This window comes from Chionomys nivalis, chromosome 4, assembly GCF_950005125.1.
Source record: "Chionomys nivalis chromosome 4, mChiNiv1.1, whole genome shotgun sequence".
Taxonomy (NCBI): Eukaryota; Metazoa; Chordata; class Mammalia; order Rodentia; family Cricetidae; genus Chionomys; species Chionomys nivalis.
In genome coordinates, this window is record NC_080089.1 from 35,623,714 (window position 1) to 35,645,058 (window position 21,345).

Consider the following 21,345-nt stretch of genomic DNA (forward strand, 5'->3'; position numbering starts at 1 on the left):
TGTAGTGTGTACTGAATCTAGGAACATACACATGTCAGGCAAATATTCTACCACCAAGCTACATCCCCAGTTCTTACATAGGTTTTCAATAAAGGCTTGGTGAGTGATTTTTCAGAATGCCATGGGAACTCACTTTTTCAAAAGCAAACCTTGTGAAAAAGATAAAGCATGCTGACCTATATATTGTATATTCTGTGGTCATTGGCTTTCTAACCTCAAAATCAATCTCTAGCCTTAAAGGCCATTCAAAAAGGGCATTGAGGACAGCCTTGTGGCGTCCAGTTCTGTTGTAGCACAGTAGCACAGTCCCGGAGTAATGTTGGTTTGTGTTTCAGATAGGTGGTTTAGACCTTTAAATGCTGTGTTCTGAGACTCTTGGCTTTTTTCCCCTCCCTTTCCTCGTCTGCCCTCCCTCCCTTTCTTCTTTTTATTTTTTTTTTGTGTTTACATGCATGCTTGTGTGCACATGCGTGGTGCCTCATGCATGCTTGTGTGCACATGCGTGGTGCCTCACACAGGCCTAGAGCTCACTATGTAGCTGTTCTGGTTTCATTCTGCTGCTATGACAAATACCACTGCCAAAACAGCTCAGGGAAGGAAGGAGTTTATTTCTCTATAGTGGTATGTTATTTGTGTTTTAATAAATAAAGCTTGCCTGAAGATCAGAGGGCAAAGCAGCTGCACTAGTCAGCCATACAGGCCGGGGACTGGTGGCACACACCTTTAATCCCAGGACTCCGAGAAAGAAGCAGGTGGATCTCTATGAGTTCATGGCTACTCTGGGCTATACAAACTCAGTCCAGAAACAGAAACAGGTGGTGGTGGTTCACAGCTTTAATCCCAGTATCCCAGCACAAGGGAGATGGAGACAAGAGGGAAATGGCTGGGTGTAGAGAGGAATATAAAGGGGATGAGACAGGAACTCAGTGGAGCGTGGCGCCTGAGGTTTCATGGACACTGGATCTCGCCCTTTCGGCCTGCAGATTTGGTAGAGGCAAGAGGTCTCTCTTGGTGGTTGGCTGCTTTGCTTTTCTGATCTTCAGCTTGAACCCCAATATCTGTCTCCGGGTTTCTGTCATTTATGCTATGTTTCACCTTACATAAATTAACAATCAAGACAAGCTCCTAATCTGATCTAGGCAATTCCCCTTTCAGACATGTCAAACTAGCACAATAACCAAGGATGGCTCTGAACTTCTGATTCCTTCCCTTCCCCCTCCCATGCGCTGGAATTGCAGGCATATATTCCATGGTTTATACGGTACTGACAATTGAACCAAAAGTTTCATGTGGGTTAGCAAACACTCTACCAGGACAGCTACACCATGAGGTGAGTTGCTTATCTCGGAGGGATTTGGCTGAGTTTCTATTTGTGGCACTCTGGTACAGTGCAATGATAGGGTATTTGCCTACCACGTGTCAGGTCCTGGGTTGGATCCCCAGAAGAGAACAAAGATTTACAAAAAAAAATTAAATAAATCAACCAGTGTGTAGTGTGTGTGTGTGTGTGTGTGTGTGTGTGTGTGTGTGTAGACTGGCCCAGTCAGTAATGTGCTTGTAGTACAGGCACCAGGATTTATTTATTTATTTATTTATTTTACAATATTCTTTCTGCTTGTATGCCTGTAGGCCAGAAGAGGGCGCCAGACCTCATTACAGATGGTTGTGAGCCACCATGTGGTTGCTGGGAATTGAACTCAGGACCTTTGGAAGAGCAGGCAATGCTCTTAACCACTGAGCCATTTCTCCAGCCCCCAGGCACCAGGTTTTGAGTTTCAACCCCAACATCCGCACAAAAGCTGGTCACAGTGAAAAGCAATTGTCCCACTGCTGGGGCTGAGGGAAAAGACAACTAAACAGGCAGGTTTCTAGAGCTTCCTTGGCAGCCTAGCCAAATCAAGGAACCCTACATTCAGTGAGATACACCCTATCTCAAAATAATAATAATGATAATAATAATGGAGTTCTTCACCATCTTTCCTCCAACCAGCCAGCAGCCCTCACTATGAAGGTGGAACTGTTTTAGCAGGTAGAAGATCTATCCCGGACCCAGGTAGTGCTACGCCAGACCATCAGGAAGTTTTTCCAATTTCTTCATGCAGAATGCGAGTCCACATTCCTTTCCAGAAGGAAATCTCTGGACACTGTCTTCTACAAACCAAGTGCCCAAAGGACAGTCGGAAGAAATTCAAAAGGAAAGAACACACCGTGCAATCAAATTCCAGCTTCCCGACACTGGTGCATCTCTTCTTGATAAAATGGCTAAGACGAATCAGAAACCAGAAGTTAGAGTTGGTTCGGAAAGCCCAGCAGCAGCAGATTGTCAGGGCTGCCAATACATACGTACGCACATACATACATACATACATACATACATACATACATACATACATACATAAATAGGCTGAACAGGCATCAAAGAAGACAGCAATGGCTGCTGCTAAGGCCCCCATGAGGACAGCACCTAAGCAAAAGATTGTGAGGCCTGTGAAGGTCTCTGTTTTTAAAAAATGCACAGCCGGGCAGTGGTGGCGCACGCCTTTAATCCCAGCACTTGGGAGGCAGAGGCAGGCGGATCTCTGTGAGTTCGAGGCCAGCCTGGTCTACAAGAGCTAGTTCCAGGACAGGCTCCAAAGCTGCAGAGATACCCTGTCTCAAAAAAAATCTAAATAAATAAATAAACAAACAAACAAATAAATAAATACATAAAAACAGTGACCCCTAACAAGAGCCCGACTTTTGCCGGGCGGTGGTGGCGCACGCCTTTAATCCCAGCACTTGAGAGGAGGCAGAGGCAGGCGGATCTCTGTGAGTTCGAGACCAGCCTGGTCTACAAGAGCTAGTTCCAGGACAGGCTCCAAAACCACAGAGAAACCCTGTCTCGAAAAACCAAAAAAAAAAAAAAAAAAAAAAAAAATGCATAGCCCAGGCTGACCTTGAACTCGTGATCTTCCTGTCTCTGCCTCCTTCAGCAAATCCTACCAGCCTGTGCCACCTCAACCGGCAGTAGGAGAGAATTTTAAATAAAGATCCATCTGTAACTCTACATATGAGAGCAATTGAGGAAGACACTCCATGTTGACCTCTGCCCTCCATACATACACACCCATGCATACACACCCATGCATACACACCCATGCACACACCCAAATGAACATATTACATAATACATACATACATACATACATACATTTTTTAAATTTAAAGATAAAAAGAAAAATTTTTTAAAGTTTCCATTAGGGATGATAAAAAAACATTACATAGAAGGAGAATGGCAATGGTTGCCTCATTAATATTAAAGTCCGTAATAGTCCTGTATTGTACAATTAAATTGTAGGACCCAGCCCTGACAAGCTCAAGAGGCCTGAGTCTCAGTAGTTTACCCTAAGGCAATGCCTGGTTCCAAGAACGACCACAAACTGAGACTATCCAGGCACCACCCAGAAACAGACCATCCAAAGGAAATTCTACCATTCCAACCATTGTAGGCACCCCTAGACAAACGTCAGCCAATCAGAGCTCCTGAACCTTAGAAATCCTGCACCCCCACCTTTGCTACTATAAAGACCCAACCCTAACTGAGCTCGGGGCTCTCAGAACACTTCAATATGTTGGACACAGGGAGAATCTGAGTTTGCAAACTTGTGTAATAAAGGTTCTTTGCTTTTACATATAGGACTTGGTCTCCTAGTTGGTTTTTTTTTGGGGGGGGGAACTCTGTGATCTGAGCATAACATAATTACTAAAATGGTAAACTTTTATGTTATACATGTTTATCATATAAAATAAGGCTGAGAGACTAACTTGGTTCACATTCAGAGCATTCTCACCCACGTGTCTAGATCACCAGGCCTCATGTAGTACTTTTCAAATCCTCACAAAACCAATAACAAAATAATTAGCTTATTAAATACTTATCATAGCCTAGGCATTGTACATTGTTTTATGTCATTTGTTCTGGGCTAGCCCTGAAGTTACAATCCTCCTGTTTTAGCATCTCGAGTGCTGGGATCACAGACCTACCTATGTTACCACATTCAGCTTGAACACTAGGGTTTGAAACTGAGTATTCTTAACTGGGCAGTGGTGGTGCACGCCTCTAATCCCTCCCTGCACTTGGGAGGCAGAGGCAGGTGGATCTCTGTGAGTCTGAGGCCAGTCTGGTTTACAGAGCGAGTTCTAGCACAGCCAGGGCAACACAGAGAAACCTTGTCTTGGAACCTCCCCACCTCCCAAAAAGCCAAAATTCTGAGTATTCTCGAAGACCAATGGTTTTTCAAGACAGGGTTTCTCTGTGGCTTTGGAGCCTGTCCTGGAACTAGCTCTTGTAGACCAGGCTAGCATCGAACTCACAGAGATCCGCCTGCTTCTGCCTCCCGAGTGCTGGGATTAAAGGCGTGCGCTACCACCGCCCGGGAAAAGATGTATTTCTTTGTGTAATAACTCTTTGTTTATGCCTGAGTGTGTATAGTCACAGCACTTGAGTTGCAGGGGCACTTGGAAGTCCAAAGGGGCTCTTGTATCTCCTGGAACTAGAATTACAGGCTGTTGAGGTGCCTGCTGTGGGTTCAGTTAATTGACCCAGGTCTTCTGCAAGAGCAGTTAGTGCTCTTAACTGGTGAACCATCTCTCTGGCTCAGAGAATTAATTTCTAGGGGTTGGGAGTGTGGCTCAGTTGCTAGAGTGCCTGCTTAGCATGCACAAAGTCCCAGGGTCCATCCCCAGCAACACGTACAAATTCAGGAACCAGGCATGATGGCACACATCTGTAATCCCAGCATTTGGGAGGTGGAGACTGGAACATCAGGGCTTCAAGGTCACCCCTGGGCTACACGGAGTCCGAGGCCACTGTAACCTACATGATGCACCGAATGATGCCACCACCACCACCACCACCAAACAAACAAAGCCAGCATAAAAGAGCACATTAAAGCCTCTGCTAAGGAGGAGAAGCAGCCAGCTCTCCTTCCCACCTGCCTGGCAGTGCTCACACGAATTCCTTCCCTTTAATTTCGTAACAGGCCTCAGATATGGGAGCTCTGATTACCCTCATTGTAGAGGAGGACGTGAGCCGCAGCGGGTATAATTTTCCCAAGGTCACAGAACCACTTTTGACACCAGGAAAATAGAATTTAAAATCTCTTTGTTACTACTGTATATTGTGTACGGGTGCACTCACTACAGAGCATGCGCATGTGGAGGTCGGAGGGCAACTTTGCGGACTCAGTTCTCTCCTTCCACCTTCCTGTGGGACCCCAGGATTGAACCCAGATCACAGCTCTCAGGCTTGTACAGCAAGCACCTTTCGCCTGCTGGGCCATCTCATTGGCTTCAAGTTAGGATCTTTAAACTGCCCCCCTTCCTAATAAGAATATTCTCAGCCGGGCGGTCGTGGCGCACGCCTTTAATCCCAGCACTCGGGAGGCAGAGGCAGGCGGATCTCTGTGAGTTCGAGACCAGCCTGGTCTACAAGAGCTAGTTCCAGGACAGGCTCCAAAACCACAGAGAAACCCTGTCTCGAAAAACCAAAAATAAAATAAAATAAATAAAAATAAAAAAATGAAAAAGAATATTCTCATGTTTCTAATACCAGAAGGGCAGAATGGCTAGCCTCTCTTCTTATTTCATTGAAGATGTCCCCCTGCATCACCTCCTCCTCATGACTGATCTGTTGATTATAAAGAGTACATAAACGAACCCCTTCACCTCTAGGCTGCCATCCTTACCATCAGACAAAAGTAGGAGTCTCCAGGCAGACGTGCCTCTTTTGTGTACTCCTTTTTTTTTGTACATCATCTTTCTTATTAGGTTTCATATTGGATAACATCGATAAGCACAGATTTATATGAGCACATCAATGAGCGAGGTACATAGGCTCTAGGGGGTCTTCCATATTTCCATGTCTTGAATTTTCCTCTATTAGCTGAAGTTTTTCTATTCCTGGAATCCTCTTACTCAGATCTCTTACTTGCGTCCCACCGTTTTGGGTGACCGAATCACCCCGTCATCCAGCCCCTCACCTTGACCTTGAGCTATGAGCCACTTTGGGGAAGGGCGCATCGCTTGGCCTGTCCACTTCAACCTCTACTACGACAGAAAGGGGAGTCCAGAAAGTGCCAGAGGCTCTTTGAGTGTATCTGTCAGCGTCCGTCTGCCCATCTAGTTCATTTGCCTGCATTTTTATACAAAACCTAGTGTTAGGCCCTCTGAAGAATCCATATTGGTAGCGATTGCACGCCCCCACCACGGAGCTTCTGAATATTCATGTGGGAAGCAGAAGGGCCGTTATCAAAGAAGGGAGAAAAGGCAATTCATAAATATTAATAAAGGCAGGTCCACGTGCTCCAAGGAAAGCTATGAATGTTCACGAGAGGATGACGTTCAGGCCCTGGGCGCGCCCGTTGGGCGGGTGCCCGAGTGCGAGCGCGCCTCCGGGAGCTCGGGCACGAGCGCGGGGACCCGGCGCCGCCGGAGCAGCGGGGTAGCACTCGCTGGCTGGCTTGCCGCTGTCGCTGCGCTGCACCGGGCTCCTGCTAGTCGGTGGATGGGGGTGTCCGGCTGAGCCCCGGGATCCGCGTCCCTCCAACAGGACCCACACAGGTGAGGTCTCGGGGTTAGAGAGTGGGGGACGACGACCTTAGTCTGAACTAGACCCAGTACTGGGGGGCAGGGGATCGAATCCGGGTGATGAAGGAAGCCAGAGGACTTCAGATCTCTCATAGGACTCCTGGGATATGCGCGACTCTCATCCCCATTGGGTCCCATCCACACACTGAAAAAGAAGGGCCCGTGGGCCATCGCCCTGGTTGTACCCAGTTGTGCGGGAGCTCAGCACCAGGGCCCCGGAGTGAGATGCTGGATTGCTGGATACTAGTGGCATCATTTCAGAGCATCGTGTGTGTGTGTGTGTGTGTGTGTGTGTGTGTGTGTGTGTGTGTGTGCTTGCCGGGAAACACGGCCTGATCGTGCTGGAGCAATGTGGATCCCCTATATCAATCCAGGACCGTTATCTGGTCCGGTTATCTTGGGCATCTCAAAATCATCTTTGTGCCTGCAATCTACTTGTGCCCCCTTGGCGGGATGTGAAGGCTTCCCCAGACGGTGCATTCTCGCAGTGTCAGAACCTCTGACTGCAGTCCTGGGGGAGCGATTGTTTTACTACACAGAGCAGATCGGAGAAAGAGCGAGTGTGGCAGAGAGGAGTGGTGTGTGCAGAGCCGGCTGTCGTCCTGAGGGCCCGGGGCGCTGCAGATCAGGGGGCTCAGCTTAAGGGGTGTTATACAATCCGCTCTTCTGCCCTCTTGCCTTTCCTTTCGCATCCTGTCTTCTGGCACGACTCACACCATTCCAGGCGTCCAGGTCTTTTTTGGCAAAGGGACAGTGGAGTATGTGCAGGGGCTGCGTGGGATGAGCTGGGCTTCCTCGGAGTGCCAGCCATTGTGCTGCCTAGAAGAGCCTTTCTTTACTCTGACAGAAGAGGGAGAGGAGGTCTGAAATGGAGGTGAATGGAACAGAAGAGAAGGGGGGAAGGGTACGGAGTCCAGTGAAGGGGTTGCTGAGCCATGCGCAAATGAGTATTTATTCTTTCTGGCAAAATGGACAGCTAACGCTAGCCAGGTTTTGCAGAAGAGCAGTGAGAATCTGGAAGTAGATACGCGAGGACATTTTAAGGGTCTATATGGGGAGGGGAGCGAAGGGGAGAGGAAGCACAGATTCAACTAGAGAGCAAGTGATGGAAAGAATAGAGAGATGGAACGGGCAGTGTGGAGGTGCAAAGAGGCCCAGCGGTGAAATGTCGCTCCCATCCACCATTCTCTTAGTTCAGTGAAGAGGGGCTGGTGATTTGTGCTGCAGACCCAAGCCGCAGCAGCTTCTGTACCGTTAGGCTGCAGGGAGAGGCTTATGTGCTTCCTATCGGGTGTCTGTTGAGCTCTCTGTGTGTGCATTTCTCTTCCGAATGACATCACGCATTTGGAGTCAGAAGAGATGGAATAGATTGTATGAAAGGCTTAAGCTATAGTCTGCACTATGTTCTATAATAACAAGAATACAACGACTTGCCCATTACTCCCTCTCTGTCATTTTTATATATCTAGTTATTTTGGAAGCACAGGGAGGATGGTTATTATATGGATTAACATCAACTTTTTTGTGTGTGGGAGAGGTGAGAAGAGAAGCCCAGGTGTCACACACGCTAAACAAGTGCTCTATGACTGAGTTGCTCCTCCATCCTTAACACTTGCTTTTAAAGGAGGAGGGCTGGGAGAGAAGCTGAGGCTCGAGGTCTCAGCAAGCTTGCCAGGATGGAAGGATGGAGGGGCTACTTCAGACATGTCAGTTGGGAAATAAAGGTAGCCTACCTAGAGGAGTACAAAAGAAAATGAAGTAAAGAAGGCAGGTAGGGTACCCCATTAAAAGGGGTGCACCAACACACCAACCCCTTCTCGAGGCTTGACTCTTGCTTCCTCTACCACAGCCGGAGATACAAATGCTCTGTCTGGGCTGGGTACCGTATTAATACAGATTCCCATTTGTGCTCTCAGATTTAGCATCATCTACCCGATCATTTGCATTGTACTTCATGTCTCCTGGGTAGAGTGCTGATGAAAACCAATCAGTACATCTCATGGATTGTTCCTACTAGCCTTGTTTCTGGGCTCCGAACCTTGATATTCATGTCTTCTTTTATAATACTTTTTTAAAGTTTGACTTGATTTATTTATTATCAACCATGTGTCTGTGATGTGTGTGAGTGTAGACACGAATGTGCCACAGCACAGTTTGGAGGTCAAAGGTCAACTTTCAGGCATTGGTTCCCTTATGGGATCCAGGGATCAAGCTTAGGTCCTCAGGTTTGCAAAGCGAGCACATACAGCCCACAGAGTCATCTAGATAGGCCATTTCTTTTATAATCTTGTAGTGGAATTTTTTTTTCTCCAGGGTTTGTCTGAGTCAAATATAGACCACTCTCTTTTTTAGATTTTTTAAATTATGCGTATGTGTCTGTGCACATGAGTGTGGGTGCCCTTCAAAGCCAGAGACATTGGACCCCCTCCCCCCGACTCCTGCTGGAGCAGCTGTGAGTCACCCTACATGGGTGCTGGGAATTGAAGTTAGTGTGTGCTCTTCACCACTGAGCCACCCCTCCAATTCCTAAGCATGTTTAAGATCTGTATGGTAGTCCAGCATTCAAAGCTCAGTACGTTCATTTGCTTTCTTGTTTGAAGCAGGCTTTCGTGTAGCCTAAGCTATCGTGGCACTGGCTATGTAGTTGAGAAGGACCATCAATTCCTAACCTTTCTTCCCCCATCAACCCAGTGCTAGGATTTCAAGTGTGCATCATCGCCACAAACAGCTTGAAGTTGTCTTAGTCCCGGATTCTTCTCAGACTGGCTTTTGTTGCTGGTTGATGGTATGAATTATGCAGTCTGGAATCAGCACCCCAGCTAGCGTCATCTTCTTATCCTAGATCCTCTGCTATTCCCATAGAGAAACACACATTACAAGGAATCATAAATATCTGTAGTCAATTGACAACTGATCAGTTTTTGTGTCTCTCTAAATTGGGACCCGTGATCCAGGAAAATTTGACCAAGTGAATTAAAAAAGAGTCCTTGATGGAGAAAAAAAAATTGCCCAAATTCTTTCAGCACTTTTCCTCTGACTTGGTCACATTTTGAAGCAGTGTACACAGAACATCATGGCAAGGATATTTTTCACATGACACATGCTTATCCACAATTTTTGTTTCTTGATTTTACTTGTTTATTTGTTTGAGACCAGGTCTCGCTATGTTGCCCTGGCTGACCTGGAACTCATTATGTAGACCAGGCTGGTCTTGAACTCTCAAAAATCTGCCTGCCTTTGCCTCCTGAATGCTGGGTTTAAAGCCAGGAGCCATGACTCCTGGCAACCACACTTTCATGTAAATAATATATCCTGATTTTCTTAAGAAAGTAAGATCGGGCTGGAGAGATGGCTCAGCGGTTAAGAGCATTGCCTGCTCTTCCAAAGGTCCTGAGTTCAATTCCCAGCAACCACATGGTGGCTCACAACCATCTGTAATAAGGTCTGGTGCCCTCAGGCATACACACAGATAGAATACTGTATACATAATAAATAAATAAATTAAGAAAGTAAGATCACCTTCAGTTGTAACTTTATTTACTATATTAAAAAAATTTAGATTCATTTATTTTGTATGTATGAGTGCTTTTCTTACATGTATGTCTGTGTGCCACATACATGCCTGGTACTTTTGGAGGTCAGAAGAGGGAACTGGATCTCCCGGAAGTGGGGTTATGGAGGACTGTGAGCTGCCATGTTGGTGCTAGGAATCAAACTTGGGTTGAACAAGAGCAAAAAGTGCTCCTAACCACTGAACCATCTCTTCAGTTCCTACTTATTATTATTTTTAAGTATTTTACTCTTGTGTGTATGCGTATGTGCACAGTGGTATGCACACATGTGTCTGGGGAGCCTCGGGGTTCAGAAGAGTTTTTCAGATTCCCCAGAAGTGGAGTTACAGGCACGTAGTTGTGAGCTGCCTGGTGTGGGTGCTGAGAACCAGACAGAGGTTTTCTCTACGAAAGCAAGTTCTCTTAACCGCTGAGCCATCTTCCAGGCCCACAAATGTGATTTTAAAGCACATTTTGTAGATGAGAAAACTGAGGCACAAAGTGCAGATAATTTGCCTAAATTCTCACAGCTAAGGTCATTAGACCAGGACAGAAAGTGAGGGTCTAGGTTCTCAGATATCACAGACCAGAGTCTGAATTGACACAGATCTTTCTACCTTTTTTGGTTTTTCGAGACAGGGTTTTTCTGTAGTTTTGGAGTCTGTCCTGGAACTAGCTCTTGTAGACCAGGTTGGCCTTGAACTCACGGAGATTTATTTGCCTGCCCCTGCCTCTGCAAAGGCGTGTGCCACCACCACCCGGCCTTTCTACTTTTTGTTGTCCTGTGAGCTCTCTCTCTCTCTCTCTCTCTCTCTCTCTCTCTCTCTCTCTCTGTCTCTCTCTCTCTCTCTCTCCCCTTTGGTCTGAAATTTCAGGGCCTTCTTTTGCAACACTTTTTTCTGACTACTCCTGTGGTAGTTTGAATGTAATTGGCTCCCATAATCTTATAGGGAGTGGCACTATTAGGAGGTGTGGCTTTGTTGGAGTGGGTATGGCCTTGATGGAGGAAGTGAGTCACTGTGAGGGTGGGCTTTGAGGGTTCCTATGCTCAGGATACCATCCAGTGTCTCAGCTGACTTCTTATTGCCTACAAGGTATAGGACTTTCAGCTACTCCAGCACTATGTCTGCCTTCATGACACCACACTCCCTGTCATGATGATAATGGGCTGAACCTCTGAAACTGTAAGCAAGCCACCCCAATTCAACGTTTTCTTTATAAGGTTTGTCATGGTCATGGTCATGGTTTCTCTTCACAACAATAAAAACCTTAACTAAGACAACCTCCAAACTTTTTCCCCATTTTTTATTTTATGTGTAGGTATTTTCCTTGCTTGTATGTATGTGTACTGTGTTCGTGCGGTGTCCAGGAAGGTCCGAAGAGGGTGTTGGACCCACAATACTGAAGTTAACAGATTGTTGTGAGCAGCCACGTGGGTGCTGGGAATCAAACCAGGATCTCTTAACCACCAAGTCATCTCTCCAGCACCCTACACACAGACTTTTAAATTGTTATTTCTTTGAGATGCCCAGCATCCTCCTTTATGATCCTTGAAAACTCTGATACCATTATTTACGTTATTTACTTTTTTTCCTGGTTTTTTGAGACAGGGTTTCTTTCTTTTTTTTTTTTTTTTTTAAATGTATTTATTTATTATGAGTACATGTTCTGCCTGCATATATGTGTGCAGGCCAGAAGAGGGCACCAGATCTCATTGCAGATGATTGTGAGCCACCATGTGGTTGCTGGGAATTGAACTCAGGACCTCTGGAAGACCAACCAGTGCTCTAAACCACTGAGTCATCTCTCTAGCCCCATAATTTACTTTTAAACTGATGGTGAGAATTTTTATCATTAAACTATTTATTTTCCTTTTTAAATGTCTTTACTAAATCTTCACTACCCCAGTGACTTGTTCTTAGTTTATTGGTGTACACAGTATCTTCATCCTGTGAATTTCTGCACCTTTTTGGTACCTTGAGTTACTCTTGGCTCACATTCACTGTCTAAAATGGTTCCTCTAGGCCGGGTTTCAGTCATTCTAGATCTCTGACATCTAACATCAGAATTTCTAGTGACTCCCTCTCTTTCTGACCCATCACTGGGATTGTCACACGTTTCTCACTCTTTTTCCTCCTCTACATATGAGGCTGTGTGATCTCATATCCTTCAAACAGTGATTTTTCTGTCACTCTCCTTTTTTTTCTTTTCCTTTTCTTTCTCTCTCTCTCCCTCCCTCTATCCTCCCTCTATACTCCCTCTTTCTTTCTTTCTTTCTTTCTTTCTTTCTTTCTTTCTTTCTTTCTTTCTTTCTTTCTTTCTTTCTTTCTTTCTGTCTCTCTTTCAAAACTCAGGCCTGCTTCATACTTGATACAATGTTGAGGATGACCTTGATCCTCCTGCTGGGTTAGTAAAGTGGCAGTAATAGGTTTATGTACTAAGATCCATAACCTCATTAACTAGTTGGCTAGGTTTTCAGTACCATCCATAATTTCTCTTCTATTGAGCAGGCCCTAAGTCCAACACTAGACAGCTGTTGGTTACCACCAGGATATGAGTGCCACCGTCGCACCCTTGGGAATATCTTGCGGTGCTGTCATTATTACAGTTCATAGGTGGGACCATTGGTTGCTTCCCTCCCTTGGCAGTTTGCTCAGCACCTTTTGTTACTATGTAAGCTTGTCCTCGGAGAGGAGGCTTTCAGGTCAGACCAAGCTCAAAACCCCCAAGTTTCTGAAGTACATGCTGTCTTCAGCAATAGGAACTTACCTTCAAGCTCTGATGGGCAGCCAAGGGCAGCAGTGATCGCCTGCATTGCTTTGGGAGTCTGCTGGACTCTTTTAACTGACAACTCTAAAGGGGGTTTCATATGTCTGGTACTGAGGGTTTTTTTGCTAGTCTATGATTCTTGGGGGGGGATCATTGTTAACCCAAGTAACATAAATTTATTTAATCATATATGTAAACATATGCTCATATACTTATATGGATTATAGTAATGTTAGGTAAATAAAAAATAATGTTTCCTTATGGTCTTTTCAAACACCCTTCTTACTATTTTTCCCTCCTCCTTTCCTCTTCTTCTGATTGAAGTCTCTCCTCCATCCCCAATTAAGCCCACCCCTTTTCTTCTTATTTCCCCCTCTGTATCACTAGTGCCCTGTTAGTGCCCTTTCTAGCACTTTCGCCCCTACCCCATAGTACAATTTTGCTTTCCTGGTTTTTAATGGCTACTCCAAGTTATACACGCACCCCTAAAGACTGACTTTGAGACTGACCTTGAACTGATCCTTCTGCCTCTACCTTTTGCTGCTAGTGTTTAACTATGCTTCACTATGCTGCACTAAATGATGTTTTTAAATCCACAGAACAAAATACTGTGGCTTGAAATGGAAACCAATTTTACTGAAATATAGGTTTAGCCAAAGACTTTGTAGGGGTTTGTACACCATAATGGAGAACTTCTGATTGGCAATTGGTTGAGCATTGCTTTAAGGTTGTGTTGGGGTAATGTGGTGGCTGCTAGGCACACATGAGTTGAATACTTGTAAGGAGGGTAGTCCAAAGAAAGACTGTAACTATAAAATGCACACCGCATTTCAAATGACTTAGTACAAAATATGATCTCTGTATTTTTAATATGAATTATATATTAATATAGCCATACTTTGGATATATTGGATTAAGGAAATATGTTTCTATAATTAAAATATAAAGCTATTAAAATGAGTTTCTAAAGGTGTTAGTTCAATGCCAGCATTTTTATAGTAATTCATGAGGAAATCAGATCCTGGGATACGTGCCACTGAGTCAGCCACTGCACTCAGGAGTCTTGGCAACCTCTCATTTTTCTCTGTTGAGAATGATCTTAGTTAGGGTTCATATCGTTGTGATGAAACACAATAATCAAAAGCAACTGAGGGAGGAAAGGGTTTATTTTTGTTTATGCTTCCCCAACACAGTCCATCATCAAGGAAGTTAGGAGAGGAACTCAAGGTAGGAGCCTGGAGGCAGGAATTGGAGCAGAGGCCATGTAGGAAAATTGCTTATTGGTTTGCTATCCATGGTTGCTCAGCCTGCTTGATTATATGACCTCCACATGCCTGCTTGATTATATGACCTCCACAATGGGCAGGGCCCTCTCATATCAATCAAGAAAATACACCGTAGACTTGCCTGAAAGCAAATCTTATGGAGGTATTTTCTTAATTGATAGTTCCCTTTCCCAAATAACTAACATGTCTCAAGTTGGCAATAAACTAGCCAGGACAGGATGGAAACCAGGGCCTCTACCACTAAATTACACCTCCAGCCTTACTCTATTTGGTTTGGAGTGTATTTTCCCCCAGCATTTTGTCTCTTTCTCTCTCTCTCTCTCTCTCTCTCTCTCTCTCTCTCTCTCTCTCTCTCTCTCTCTGTCTTTCTTTTCCTTTTTCATTTTGAGATTTAGTCTTACTATGTAGTCCTGGCTGGCCTGGAACTCATTATGTAGAAGAATGCCATTGAAGTCAGGGACAATCTACTTGCTTGTGCCCCCAGAGTTTTGGGGCTACAAACATGTCCACCCTTTCTGGCTGGCAAGCCTTTCACATAATCACCCTATCATGTTTCCTGTGCAAACTAGAAATGTTCAGAACATATTTTGATGTCATGGTAACTGGCTTGATCTCAGCAAAAATATCAGAGTAAGGGCCAGTTCTCACCCAGCATCCCCTCTGCTTTGTGTAGAGTTTAGTTTTGTGTATAGAAGTAGAGAGTGAGCACTTAGTGGGCAAACCTCATGACTTTTGGTATCTGTAGAGACTTACACATCTAACTACCAGAAATCATATAGAACAGAAGAGAAAAGCTGGCTACCTTTCCATGTTACCAGGAAGGAAGCTGGGCATGTGTAGAAGGGTGGCAGATGGTGATGCTGTTGGACACGGTATATGGGGCAGAAGAGCTTGTCTCAATGATACACATTGATTGGTTGCCTGGCCGCAGGACAGTCAGTGTGCTAAAGTCCTGGAGGATGTCCAAAGGACGTCCGTGCCTTCAAGGAACTTGTATTAAAATTGGGAAGGGCCCTAGCTTTGGGGACTGAAGCGTAAATTCCAGATGAAGATAGGGTTTGGCTGGGTGGTGGTGGCACATGCCTTTAATCCCAGCACTCAGGAGGCAGAGACAGGCTGATCTTTGTAAGTTCGAGGCCACCCTGGTCTACAAGAGCTAGATCCAGGACAGGCTCCAAAGCTACAGAGAAAGCCTGTCTTAATATATATATATATATATGGTTTGAAGAGGGCTGGATGGGGGTGTGGGTCACAGCTGCTGGGCTTTATAAGACTTAGATGTGTAGTCCTTGTGCAATATTCAAGATGGCTGTGGTTTTGGCCTTTGGAACACGGAGGCTGAGTCTCTCCTCCCTCCGCCCTGCCTCCCCATACCTTCTAAACAGGTTATCTCTCACTCTATATTCCAGGCCCACCTGGAACTCACTCCATAACTCAGGCTGGCCTGGAACCTGAGACAGGTCCACCCCAGATTCCCAAGTGCTAGAATTATATTTGTGAGCTGCCATTCCTGACTAAAAGCTTAGTTATATTCTGTGTAGATTTTTTCATTGGGTATACCCGTGATAGGGATCATACACAGAAATCTTCACATACACGGTAAGCACTTTGTCATTGACCTATATCCCTTATCCCTGGGGCTTTATTTCTTTTTCTTTTTTCTTTTTTTTTTTTTTTTTTTTTGGTTTTTCGAGACAGGGTTTCTCTGTGGTTTTGGAGCCTGTCCTGGAATTAGCTCTTGTAGACCAGGCTGGTCTCGAACTCACAGAGATCCGCCTGCCTCTGCCTCCCGAGTGCTGGGATTAAAGGCGTGCGCCACCACCGCCCGGCTTGTTGTTGGTGTTGTTGTTGTTGTTGGTGGTGTGTGCATGGGCATGGGTGTCTGCATGCGTGCATGCATGCGTGTGTGAATGTGTGGATATGTGTCATATCCTTGTGTGCATGTGTGTATGTAGCTGTGCTCGCCGATGTGAGCGGATGTGGAGGCCAGAGGTTGGTATCCACAAGGTTCTCTTAATTGCTTCTCCACCATATTTTTTCACCCGTAGAATGGAGGAAACTTTGTCTAAAGCCGAGTGATAGTATAGATGGGAAATACCCTGTCAAGATTGACAGCAGCCACAGCACTGAAGGTACTTAGGGCATCCTTATTTTGTAGAACAGGACCTCTCTTTGAACCTAAAACTTGCTATTTCAGCTAGACTGCCCGGCCTGTGAGTCATCTGCCTATCACACCCTCCAGTACTGGGGTTACAGACACACACTGCTCTACGCCAATTTTATGTGAATTCTGGGGCTCTCAACTCAGGTCCCTATGCGTATGCAGCAAGCCCTTTACACTCCGAACCATCTCTCCAGCCCCAGGATAGGTTTCTTGTTTCATTAGGCATATTTTATTAGTGCATATTAATTATCCAAGATGACAATTATGTTTCATTATAATTTTTTCACGCATTTTTATAGTGTGCTCTGATCATATCCCCCTCCTTTACCTTCCATGCTCCCTTTCAAGTCCCCTTCAAGCTCTTATCAAACAAATCCCCTTCTACTTTCTTTCTTTTTTTTTTTTTTTTTGGTTTTTCGAGACAGGGTTTCTCTGTGGTTTTGGAGCCTGTCCTGGAACTAGCTCTTGTAGACCAGGCTGGTCTCGAACTCACAGAGATCCGCCTGCCTCTGCCTCCCAAGTGCTGGGATTAAAGGCGTGCGCCACCACCGCCCGGCCCCTTCTACTTTCATAAGCATTTTTTAAATCTAGGTTTTGCATGGGGGTGGAGGACTCTTCGTTTTCCAGGGGATGTAGAGTAATGGAAGATGTGATCTGGCTCCTCGGCAGAACTGGCACGGAAGCTCGGTCCAGACTCACGCTGCCCTGTGTGTTTCTTCCAGGGAAACGGAGCTTGACAGTTGCAGTCACCCCACTGTGGTGCCAGGATGGAGGCCCCGCTGGTGAGTCTAGACGAGGAGTTTGAGGATCTGAGGCCCTCTTGCTCTGAGGACCCAGAGGAAAAGCCGCAGTCTCTCTACGGCTCATCTCCTCACCACCTGGAGGACCCTTCCCTCTCTGAGCTTGAGAATTTTTCTTCCGAAATAATCAGCTTCAAGTCCATGGAGGACCTGGTGAATGAATTTGACGAAAAGCTCAATGTCTGCTTTCGGAACTACAATGCCAAGACAGAGAACCTGGCTCCGGTGAAGAACCAGTTGCAGATGCAGGAGGAGGAGGAGACTCTTCGGGATGAGGAGTAAGACGCCTTAGCTCTTCTCTCCTGCACCAGGCAGAGTCCACGGTTGGGCTTCTTGACCTAGAGCTAGTGCCGGTCTAAAATGTTACGTGGGCAGGACTTACATGCTTACGTTACCGTAAGCTGCTGGTGACAGCTGACATTACTCTCTACGTGTCTCCCTGTAGTCACCCTGGGAAAGCTTTCTTGGGTTGAAGCGTTAGAGGAATAAAGGGTTCAGGTTTTTCTAAATACAAAATAGACTTTTTTTTCTCAAGACAGGGTTTCTTAGTGTAACCCTGGCTCTCCAGGAACTCGCTCTATAGACTAGGCTAGCCTTGAACTCACAGAGATTCACCTGCCTCTGCCTCCCAGGTGCTGGGATTAAAAGTGCCACCACTGCCTGGCCCAAACTAGAATTTTAAGAACAAGAAAATGTAGGGATCTAGCTTCCCCTCTCTCCCTCCCTTCCTCCATTCCTCCCTTCCTCTCCACCTCTCTCTTTTTATCTTTTTTAAAGATTTACTTTTATTTTTGTGTATGGGTGTTTTGTCTGCAAGTATATATGTATACCACACATGTGTCTATTTTTATAGAAGCCAGAACAGGGTTTGGGATCCCCTGAAACTGGAGTTACTGATAGTTGTCCTGCCATGAGGATTCTGGGAATTGAACAATGTTCCTCTGAAGATCAGCTAGTTCTTCTGACTGCTGAGCCATCGCTCTAGCCCTGCTCTTTTTCTTTTTACATATTTACATACTGTATATGTATTTGTGCACATGTACGGGCACATACGTGTCATCATGTATGTGTGGAGGTCAGAGGATAAGTGTCCACCTTCTACCAGGTGGATCCCGGGGCTTGAACTCAGGTCATCAAGGCTGGTGGGAAGTGCTTTTACCTACTGAGCCATTGTTCAGGCTCTCTCCCTTCCCTGTGGTACCCTTCCCACACATTAAAGATAAACTCCAGAAGAGAATTAATTAGCTGGGCAGTTTGGCTCAAGAAACACCTAAATTACAGAATTACAAATCTCAAAATTGTTTATAACTCCCATTGAGATATGTCTAAGTAAGACAGCATCTGAATTGAGAGCCCTGGACAAAAGAAACTTGGAACTAGGTGATGCGGCCTGCCTTTGAGTGCTTGCACAGATTTCCCATGTGGCTTACTGACCACCATCCAGGGCCTTAACAGATGTGAAGGAGAGAAATCTGAGGGAAGCATTTCCTGAGGCGAAGCGAGGAAAGAAGCAATCTTCTCCATAAAGAAGCCTGTTCCGGGGCTGGGAACTTGGCTCTGTTGGTAGAGTGCTTGCCCAGCCCACAAGAAGCCATGGGTTCCATCCACAGCACCAAGTAAACTGGGTGTTGTGGCTCACGACTGTAACCCCAGCACTCAGAAGTGGATGCAGCGGGATCAGAAGCTCAGGGTCATTCTCAGCTACAAATACTATTTGGGGCCAACTTGAATACATAAGATCTAGTCTCAGAAAAAAAAAAGCATTTGAAGGGTTTTTAGAGATTTAGAAGAAAATGCATGAGTTCCTGTATGGATAAAATATGCATCAATTTTTCTTTAGAAATAACATAAAAAATGTCAAGTAGTTGGATTGTTAGGACCAACTGTATTTTGTCCCTCCCCACCCATGTGGGGTCTCTAAGCCAGGGCTTTGTACTTACTAGACAACGGGGCTACTGCCAATCTACTTCTCGGCTCCCCCTTTTCATTTGTGGACTTGAGTAGGAAAAAAACCATCCATAATAATTGGGTAAGAAATATATTGAAGACCCTGATTGCTTGATGGCTTGAAATTAGACAGGGCTGCCCCTCTCGAAAATACAGGAGCTGGGCATGCTCTGTATCCCTCACTGTTACACACCCCGCCCCTTACACGGGGCTTCGTGTGCAGTAAGCGACCACATGGTGTTCTTAAATGGATTATTATACTAGTGAACGTGCTGGATGAGTAGTAATAACTCACCTTGTAGATCCATTCATTGTATTTCTAGGCCACTCTTTTCTCTTTAATTTATGCTAGTTCATGATCAAACATTTCACTCTGGTGACCGGACCTATGACTGTGGGTTGTAGGTTTCAGTTGAGTTTTAATATTTCCAATCGATTCTTTCAAAATTTTGCGCTAGTTATAGTTTGCTGAAAAAAAAAAAGAGACTATTGGGCTTTATTAGAAACACAGAGTCTATGAATCCTAATTTTCCTACTCTCTGTGTGACCTTGGTCAAGTCCACTTAGCTGTAGTAGATTGCAGGGGTCCTCATTTTTGAAACCTCCAGAGCTCAATTGTGATGAAGCAGGGCTAAGGACTTGCAGAGAGCCCAAGTTCCTCCCTCACTTCAGGCATGCTCTGAAAATGGCGTTTTAAAACGAGTCCAGTTCCGATTGTATTGCTTCCAGTTAATCATCTCTTTGCACCTGAGCCCTTCCTCTGCCTATTAAGGTGAAAGCCCAGTGAGCGGCTTCTCGTTCCCACCTGGCACATTAGCAGAGACCGCTCCATGTTAATTACCATCACAGGGGATTATTGGGCTTCTCAAGCAATGGTTTTCTGTCCTGACTGCCTTATTGATGCCTCAGCTAAGAGACTCAGCTTGGATAATTGCTGAGCTGGAGGTAGGGGAAGATGTGGGGAGTAGGAGGGGAGGGAGAGAGAGGTCAACACTGTACTTTCCAGGCACATAGTGCATATAGAACCTCTGTAAAATTCAAAATAAAAGTAAGAATCACGTTGCCTACTTTGTTTTGCAGGCACTATCCAGATCTCTCAGCTGTGGAATTGTGGCTAAGCAAAGGAAAAGGATGATTCAAAGGTTAACCTGGTCCTAAGTCTCCCCTAGTGCTGCTGTGGTAACCTGCTCGGGTTTAGTATTTACAGGGATGGCTCATCCCCAAATAAGCTGGAGAGATTTTAAGTGGAATTAGAGATAAAGCGTAGAAGCCCCAAATAAAGAACAAGGGGATTCGTGGTGAAATGAAATTTCTTAAGACAGCACAAAGCAGAGGAGATGCAGCAATTGCCCACAGGTCATCCTTTCTGTAGTTAGGAACCATTTGGCCAATAGGGGATTGACTAACTTGTCAATATATCTCTGATTCAAAGCACAGAGATTCTGGCATTAAAGGAAAGCCGTCTAGGTGGCACACACTTGTGCACTCTGGAGGAAGAAGCAAGAGGATGACAAACCCAAGGCTACATAATCAGTTCTAGGACAGTCTTGTTTGTATGAGACCATCTTTAAAAAATATTTAAAGGGAGAGCCAGATTTAAATAGTATGTATTCTATCTATCTATCTATCTATCTATCTATCTATCTATCTATCTATCTATCTATAATCTGTCCCTCTGTCCCTCTGTCCCTCTGTCTGTCTATCTATCTATCTATCTATCTATCTATCTATCTATCTATCTATCTATCTATCATCTGTCCCTCTGTCTGTCTATCATCTATCTATCTATCTATCTATCTATCTATCTATCTATCTATCTATCTATCTATAATCTATCTGTCTGTTTGTCTGTTTGCCTGTCATTTAGATAACATCTATCTATCATCTGTCTGTCTATCTATCTGGTTTTGAATTCCGTTTCAGAATCATCTCCCCTCCTCCTCCCTCCCTCTCACTCTTTCCCCTTTCCCTCCCTCGCCCCCATTTACTCCCCTTCTTCCTGTCCCCTTACCCTTTTAGGTTTTTTTTTTTTTTTTTTTTTTTTTTTTTGGTTTTTCGAGACAGGGTTTCTCTGTAGCTTTTGGAGCCTGTCCTGGAACTCCCTTTGCAGACCAGGCTGGCCTCGAACTCACAGAGATCCGCCTGCCTCTGCCTCCCGAGTGCTGGGATTAAAGGCGTGCGCCACCACTGCCCGGCTAGCC

General features: G+C 45.2%; 1 protein-coding gene across 3 annotated transcripts in view; it reads left to right on the plus strand.

Annotated features, from left to right (window-relative positions):
• The first annotated feature begins 6,423 nt into the window (after window positions 1-6,423).
• Fez1 (fasciculation and elongation protein zeta 1) overlaps window positions 6,424-21,345 on the plus strand; it is a 52,747-nt gene continuing 37,825 nt past the window's right edge. The window contains exons 1-3 of one of the 3 annotated variants that reach the window (XM_057768048.1): window positions 6,425-6,600; window positions 17,120-17,179; window positions 17,329-17,475. In XM_057768048.1, the coding sequence (XP_057624031.1) occupies window positions 17,339-17,475 (137 nt within the window). In that variant the 5' untranslated portion in view covers window positions 6,425-6,600; window positions 17,120-17,179; window positions 17,329-17,338. Of the gene's footprint in view, window positions 6,601-17,119; window positions 17,476-21,345 lie in introns of all 3 variants that reach the window. The other 2 variants (XM_057768046.1, XM_057768049.1) reach the window with 2 other exon arrangements.